Below are 8,759 nucleotides of genomic sequence, written 5' to 3'. Positions count from 1 at the left end.
TTTCGTGTTTTTTTTTTTAAATTTTGTTCCTTTTCTCATTAGCTAATATGAAGAATGGCCTTAAGATGCCACAGTGATCTTGCAACTAAATATGAATTTTTCAATTTAGGTTCCAATTCTATTAATGAAACTAACTTGCGACAAGTCATAATTCTCTCGGTTGCTACTGAACATTAAATTTGCATTTACCCTCTAACACCATTTACCCTTTAACACCATTTAACACCCTCTTAAGAAGCAACAAAATTTTAAAGAAAAAACCCTCAAATTTTTCAATCAAATTAAGGTTGCAAATTTCCATAATAAATCACACTTAAAAGAAAATTGTTATTTTTATCATAGAACTTGACAGAGATAAATAATGTGAAAACTGTTTTATAAGGTTTAGTTTAGTTTTATAGAAAGTGTTTTATTGAAGCATTGAATTATTAGATTTCCCTTTCTATCATAGCAAGGGGACCTTATTTTCTTTCGCACCCATCATATTTTTAAAAGAAATTGAAAATTTAAAAGCATCCACTTTTCTTCATTGATTTTGGAAAGTATTTAAATAAATTAAGCAAGTGGGTCAATTGTTTTTGCAGAACTCTTGGAATCGTGTTTGAAAATTTTCAAATTTGACCGTTGTTTTATGTTATGCCGAACAAGTCTTTAATTTTTTTAAAAATTAATGTCAAACATAAAAAAACTAGTTTTCTTACAACTAAAATTTCAGCAACTTTATTCTTAGAGAATCTTTTGCTTAATTCTAGATATTTTGCCTTGAGTAGGTTCTGTCATTGTGAGCACATACAGTAGGGTGGAGGGGGGGAGGTCAGAAAAATCAAATTCTTTATACTTTTTCTTAAGCCTTTCTACAAATAAGAGTTGATAACAAAGATCGTGTTGTTTTCCGTTTCTACTGGATATCGAACTTGAAAAGTAAAGAAGTAATAACTCTAAGATTTACTTGAATCCCGTTTGACTGTGCATCTTTGTGTCTTTATTCTTGGGGGGGTAATCGAGCAACATTTATTGACATGAAAAACATTCGCATAAAAAGAATGAAATTCAGATAACCAACAAGAGCATATATGTTGATGATGACCGAGATCGAAGAAATCGTAAAAGATTCCAAAATTAGCCTAAACACACCACAAGAGCAAATAAAAACCCTGAGATATTCATGAAACGTGAAATCTAAGGAACTTTCAAAAATAACAGCCCTTAATGAAGATTTTGATGAGAATTCGTAGATATTCTCTCTGCAAATTGGTGAGTGTGTCATAAACATTATTTAATTACGCATCACACGATGACGTCTATTTTTTTTTATTACGGGACATGATGTGGTATCAAGTTGGTAATTAGCAACGTATTTTTAGTTAAGAATAATTGTCTAATAGGAATTTGCGGCAGATTTAGTATAAATAACGTTGGTGTTTTTGGTGTTTTATTTTTAATTTTTTCTACAAAATCGGTGTTTTATTTTTAATTTTTTCTACAAAAAAGGCGTTGGAGCTGATCCTCCACGGTCAGCTGGACTAACAAACGGAAATGCTCACGACAAGGATCAGAAAATTTCAGAAAGATTTTTTTGGATTTGAGATTTAAGAAAAATATGGAGGCTTGAACTACAATTATTGTTGAGAGATTTTATGTTTAGTGGTTCCAACATTAGTAGATATTTGGGCCGAGAAATCCAAAGTTTTAAACGGAAAATTTTTAAATTGAATTTGATTGCAAGTTACTAATAAAATGTTAAAGAATATGAGTTGAACATTCGGAAAATTTATTGAGAATTTATCTTTAAGAGAATTGAGTGAGTAAACTGATTGCAATTTGATTAAGGGTCTGCGTCTCGGAATCGTTTTCTGCAAATGAACCAGCACAAGCATAATGAGATTAAAAATGTCCCGGAAAAAATTGACGAAGAAACTGTCCCGGAATAAAGTTATAAACTGGGACAATAAATTTTCTTTCGGAATTTAAAAGTTATGTCCCGGATATCATCATCTCGTCTCGTCTCGTCTCAAATATAAAAACAACGAGACGCAGATGCTTAGATTAGATTTCAGTATTTAACTTCTTGTCAACAAGTTGCAGACAACTAATCTATGGGAATAATTTAACTGCTCTTCGTTAGAGCACATTCAATGTTGGTTACCTCTTTAATATAAAAATATTTTTGGCTATATTTTGCAAGTGTTTTAAGAAATCAGTCTTTAAACAACAAAAGCAAAATTCCCTAATTTTAGCAACTTTTTTTTGCAAGCGATCTTTTAATAAGCAACAGTTTCTTAAATTTTTTATAAGAGCAGCAATATTTTTCATATCTTTTCAAAAAAAGACATTTTTAGTTGAATAAAATCTACAGTTAAGCGTTTGATTGACGTTTAGGCGTCAATCAAACTCTTAACTGTAGTTTAATCATAATACGATGTTTAAAACTTTTCAAAAATGTAAATGAAACCATGGAAATTTTTGCTGTTTCAAAGTTAGAAAAGACCCGTGCTTTTACCTCTCATGCTACGATTTTTTTTAGGACACGGTCCAAAGTCAATTGGTCCGGTAAAATTATTTTACGATTTTACTTCTGTCTAGAAAATAATGATTCATTTATTTCAACCACTCTTCCTAGACCACACATCTAAATTAGATTTTTTTAAAAAATCATTTTCGTCTCCACTTGACTGCAAAATTGGGCTTAATCGCATTGCAATTATGTTACTGCTGATTGCAGCAAATACAAAACCATGTTGATGGGATGAACCAAAGGTCAAAAAAATGAAATGTTCAGGAGACAGGATCGTTTCTCATTTGCACAGTTTTTATCAGGTGACACGCTGCAGCTTCTAGCAGCATACGGATTATATGCAAACCGAAAATTTAGAAAATACAAAAAAAAACATGCACCAGATTTTCCATGTTATTTAACAGTTAAAAAAATTAACGATTTTTGACGCTCAACGCGTCATTTCATAAATGAGTACTTAGGACCTCTTTATCTTCGTTTTTTATGACGCTAGAATAATAGAGTAATTCTTAACAAAAAACACAATAATTATTGGTAATAAAAATGAGCCAATAAGCATTTGGTTAAGAAAAACTTGTATTTTTTTACATTGCAAAAAAATCGTTAAGCAATAGCCATATTTTAAAAGTAAACGCGTAAGTTGAATTTGTTACAACATAGTTATCCATCTTACTCTTACTCAGCAGTAAATTTTATCATTTTTCAATAGTTATGAAAGTGCAACCACATAACATAATTTCAATTTTGTGTATGTGTGTAAATTGGATTTTTTAGAAGCGCGGCTTTGACATGAAGATTGTGTTACTAGGAAGTGGTGGAGTTGGAAAAACCTGCCTCCTTCATAGGTTTTTGTTTGATAAATACTATTTTTGTCACTCACCAACAATCGAAGATGACTATCAGCACAGTGTTAAGCTTCGCAAAAGAACTATAGACTTTACTATACTAGATACTGCTGGTAGTTACCAGTTTCCTGCTATGCGCAAACACGCCATTCAACACGGTCAAGGCTTTGTAATAGTATTTGCTTTTGATGACGCAGCATCATTAAAAGAAGCAAAAAGACTGTACGACGAAGTGACTTTTTTGCAGCCCACATTTCCTATTGTTTTAGTTGGGAACAAAGTTGATTCGATTTTGAACGGAAAAGCAAAGTTGTTGCAAGATGACACCATAACAGCCATAAAGACGTGGGGGGAGAAAATCGAGTTTTTCGAATCATCAGCTAAAATGAATCACAATGTGCGTTGCATCTTTAACAAAATTCTTTTGGACATTGAGAAAATTAAGTCAAAAACAAAAAGTTTTAAAAAAACCTCCCAGCTCACCTCTAAACCAAGTGGGCTCACGTCTAAACCAAGTGGGCTCACGTCTAAACCAAGTGGAATTCGTAAATTATTGCTTAAGGCATCTTTATCCGAACCTCGAGATGTTAAAGAGTCGGCCAAAATAAAAAAAAGACGTATCAGACTTTTGAAATATTTCTCGAAAAGTAAATCAGAAAATGACATATCAAATTTGTAATATTTATAGTTTTTATTCTTTTGATTGCTTCTGTATTTTTATAGAAAATAGTTTTTAACGTATTTTTTTTTAAAAGATTAGATTTTAATAATTTAAGTAAGTGTTTATTAAAACATTCCTGTTTAATTATTAATGCAAGATGAGCATACAAAGCATATACTTTTGATTTTATTGAATTCTAAATTAGTTTTAATTAATTTACGTTTTATTTTGTTTTCAATTGAAATCATAATATAATTATACATATTATATATTTATTATATATTTCTTAGGTAAAACAATGCGAAGGCAAACAAAGATTTTATCAAAATATGATTACCTCACAAAAGAGGCGTCTACAGATTTCAGGAAAATGATTTCGAAAAATGCTCCTCTGCGATTATTATGAAGTACCTCATCCCACAATCACAGCAACAAACTTTTTTTTTTTTCTTGCTAAAATGTTTTTTTTTATATTTTTTTCGCAATTTTTTTCAGATGGCGTTTTCCTCATGTTCTTACATTTTAAGTAACACGTAACACTTGCAAATGAATAAATTTGATAAAGAAAAAACGAAAGAGTTAAAAAGAAACTTAAGACAACAGAAATTGCGTCTGAAAAGTTGTCAAACGCAGACTAAACACAGACAAATATATTTTTAAAAAATGAGAATAAATTTATACATATTAGACAATACAAGCATGCGTATGCATATACATAGTTACATTTCGTCAACTACAATCCAGTCCAAAACTAATAAAATAATAATATTATCCCCAAGACGAATAAAAGAATTCGCATTCGGGGAGAAATGAGATTCTGTCGAAGAATGCAGCTGTTTTAAACAACTTAATTGTTGTCAAAACGTAATTTGTTTCCGCCAAATTCGAAAAAAAAGCGAATTCAAAATGCACTTGAAAAAAATATTGGCTTTAACCAAATAAAAATAAGTTTTGTGAATGGGGATAAATAGTGAACGGAGAAATAAAGCACTAGTGTTAAAAAGCTGTTAAAACATACACATTATATAAACTTTTCAAAGATAAATATCTTTATTTTCAAATAATATTTTATGTTCTACATATAAAGTATATATTATATACTTTATCATTTTTTATGTTCTATATATAAAAGTATATTATATATAAAGTATAACAATTACATGTGTAATAGTTTATACAAACACATACTTATGTTAAAAATTTTAGTTTAAAATATGATAACTATAGATTTATTTCCTATTTAATTAGCTAAATTTCTATAATTTTTAATGGTATTTGTTCAAAATGATATATTCTTTTGTATTCATAAACTTTACCCTGTATAATTTTTGAACGTAAAAAAACAAAAATCCAAAAACTCTTAGACAAACACAAAAAGAATATATTTAGGTTTGAAATATTTTTCTCCATTCAACTTTAACGGGGGGTGGTGGGGGTTGGTGGCCCATTTCTTTTACTTGTCCATTTCTCCCCACCCTCGTCTACCTTTTGCATCAAAAAAATCATTCTTACTAAATTCATGATTGAACAATTACAAAGTGGACAAATGAATGATTGACCGATAATGAAGTATACTTTACAGTCGTTTAATCATTTAATTAGAGAAAAAAATAAAATAAAATAAGAGATTGGCGCTCGATTTAGAAGGGTTTGCAAAAGCCCCACCCGAATATTTGGAGAAAATTAATAGAGGAGGTCTCACCTATTTTACAGAGGGCACAGAAAAAAGTATTTGGTAAGAAGAAGCTGAGAGATTGGTTCATTTGTATAATGTAGATTACAAACAATTTTTTAGAAAATATGAAAATGATTTAAGATGTTCTATGAAAGTAAATTAGAAATGTAAATATTTAAAATTTTTATTAAGTAAAAATTTAAACAGATCTCTCAAAATTTATAAAGTTTAAAACAAGAATTATAGTTTTTAAGTACAAAGTTGCTGATGCGGATTACATTCAAGTGAGAATAATATTTAGCATTAAAATATTTTTTAGAGCTTGAATTATTCAATTAGATAAGAGTTTGCAGACTGGCACTTATTTTAATGCCTTCCATTTCTGCAATAAAGATTTACGTTCATTTATTTAGACTAAAAGGTCTGAAGAATTTATTAAGCTCTGTAATTATCTAAAATTATTACTAACTAAATTAACAATTAACAAACAGATAAAAGAAAATTATATAAAAACCACTCTTCATATAAATCATAACATTTCCTAAACATTTACTAATGCTTCCCTCTTACTCCAAACCCTTGTATACCTACCAACTAGTTTACACCCATCTCACCGACCATCAAACATCAGCATCGCATTTGAATCTTTTACAAATTTTATAGAGCGCATACTTAAGATTTTATCTTAAGTTAAATATATATATATTTTTTCAACTTAATTTTCAAATATCATTAAAAATATTTAAAAATAAAGTCTTAATTGTTATCAAAATTATAAACACTTTAAAGTATAAATATTCTTTATATTTAGATAAAAATTCTTAAATTTAAAATTGTGACCTACTTTAGAATATTTTGACAATGATTAATTTTAGTTCTTTGCATCTAGCGAACTGATGTAGGATGAAAATCCCCATATCATGTCTAAATCTTAGGAGATACCAGTTATTATTTATGCAAAAATGAACTTTTAAGTCATCACTAATATTGCGGGTTAGAGACAGCAAGACATTGAAAATCTACCGTAAAAAATTTCTTAACGAATGTCATTAATTAAACTTGGTGTCGTTCAATTGTTATTTGCATTATATCTTGCATTCGCGCGATTTAACCTTTAATTAAAATTTTTGCGAGAAATCATTGTTTTTGTGAAAAGAAAAGCAGATGGTTACGGAATAAATGAACGTGTATATTTTAGCAATGAATAAGATATTCAAGAAAAATCAGTAACTTAATCTTTATGTTTAAAGTACAAAGCAGCAAAAAAAAAAATAGCGTGTAATACTAAAATAAATTTTTTTAGTAATCGTAGAAAATCTTGTTTTGTTGTTTTCACAGCAGTTTCATTTGGTTTAGAAAAAAAGTTGACGGCTTCCAACATGGTCAAGAGACAATACAACATCAAATCGTTAGAAAATTGCATTTCAGAGAACGGCGTTGAAAATTTTAGAAAAATTATCGGCAATCAAGAAAATCAAGTTTTTAGCAATTTACCAAAAGAATTAAACGAAGACAAGATAATACCTACAAATACAAATAACAATTATCTTAAGAAAAAAAAAAAGAAGAAAGAATACAATTCATTATTCATATTTGGGCCGAGGAACAAATTTCGTATGATGGTGGTAGCAATTATTGAGTCAAAATATCTTTTCATTTATTTTTTTAAAAAACTGATATTATTAAATATTTTCATCATAGAACAGAAAATACCAGAACTTGACCAAAGTAAAGTTAAAGAATTGCTGCAATTGCCTGTTAAATACTTTTTCATTTATTTTAAACAGTCAAACATAGTGCTTTTTAGGCCTAAGTTTATTTTTATACCACTAAACTGGACCATTTACATAACGACACATAATTACATGACGCAACATTGTTATATTATGACGCAACCTGAATAATGTTGGAAACATTTTCATTTAATAAGAAAAACAAAAAAGCATAATTATTCATGCATAATTATTCATGCATATCTGAGGAAAAAAACACAAGTTTTTTTTGTTTATCGAAAAAAAAAAACTTTTTTCTTACCGACTTCGGAGAAGATCATAGCAACTCTTGTTTGGGTATTTAATTATCACTTCAAAAATTTTTTTCATTTTCTTTCATTTTAATTTTCCAAAGAAATGTGAAGTGAGCAAGAGTTTTCTTGAACCAATCAGTATTTTTCCTATCATATTTCTTTTTTTTTTACTCATTATAATTAAATAAAAAAGATGTTTAAAAGATGCATATATAAAAATAAAGATACATGTAAACAGAAGCAAGATTTTTTTTAAAAAAAAAATAGTGAAATAATTCCAATAGTGGTACTGGTTCTGTTGCTTATGGTGCTGGTAAGGGGAGAGAGTTACAATAAGTTTATACCCGTTCACTTTTTAAGTGTTGTAGATTTTTACTTTGAAATATTCGATAAAATTGTAAATTGGTTCACAACTTTTAATTTCATTTTTTATGATACAGCTGTGATTTATTTCATTGTTGTATCAAAAAATCTTTGAGATTATCATCATCTCCCCCCCCCTCCCCTCCCATTGCATATATTAGGATTGCGTCAAAACAGTAAAATACGTAATTCTACAATTACAAAATTACATCAAGGGTATACTCTAATACACACGATGAGCGTAGTGTAGAATATACCCATGAAAATTAAAGAGAATAGAATAGAGTGACTCAAGTATTCACTCCTGTAAGAAGCGGATTAATAAATATTCAGAATCGGTATCTTATTATTAACTATATTTTTAATATATTTTTTAGTTTTAATTATAATCCTTGTTTCTGATTATTTATCGTGTATTAGAGTATAGTTTGTTCACTTTCTATCACTTCCACCATTAATAGTTCATTTCTAAAAATCAGTTTACTTCGAGGGGTAAAACAATGAAAAAAAAAAAAAAATTTAAATAGAGGTCGAAGAGAGGAGGGAGACATGCGGGCGATCTTAAAGTCAGTTGTTTTTAGTGAGAACGTTTTTGAAATGACCCTTATCAGTATTTCATTATTCCGCGACCACACGGCTACACCATTAATCCGTAAGCACATGGCTACTTCACT

General features: G+C 29.0%; 1 protein-coding gene across 2 annotated transcripts in view; it reads left to right on the top strand.

The window, feature by feature from the left end:
* The first annotated feature begins 5,910 nt into the window (after positions 1-5,910).
* The window catches only part of LOC145181318 (voltage-dependent L-type calcium channel subunit alpha-1D-like), a 38,621-nt gene continuing 35,772 nt past the window's right edge, over positions 5,911-8,759 (top strand). Inside the window, exons 1-2 of one of the 2 annotated variants that reach the window (XM_090071962.1) lie at positions 5,911-5,980; positions 7,053-7,341. In XM_090071962.1, the coding sequence (XP_089928088.1) occupies positions 7,076-7,341 (266 nt within the window). In that variant the 5' untranslated portion in view covers positions 5,911-5,980; positions 7,053-7,075. Of the gene's footprint in view, positions 5,981-6,980; positions 7,346-8,759 lie in introns of those variants that run through there. The other variant, XM_090071961.1, reaches the window with a different exon arrangement.

This window comes from Hydra viridissima, unplaced genomic scaffold (genome assembly GCF_058129835.1).
Source record: "Hydra viridissima isolate aposymbiotic clone 2 unplaced genomic scaffold, HvirCarnegie_v1 scaffold_14, whole genome shotgun sequence".
NCBI lineage: Eukaryota > Metazoa > Cnidaria > Hydrozoa > Anthoathecata > Hydridae > Hydra > Hydra viridissima.
The sequence above is the reverse complement of the archived record's forward strand: the minus strand, read 5'-3'. Positions and strand labels throughout refer to the sequence as shown.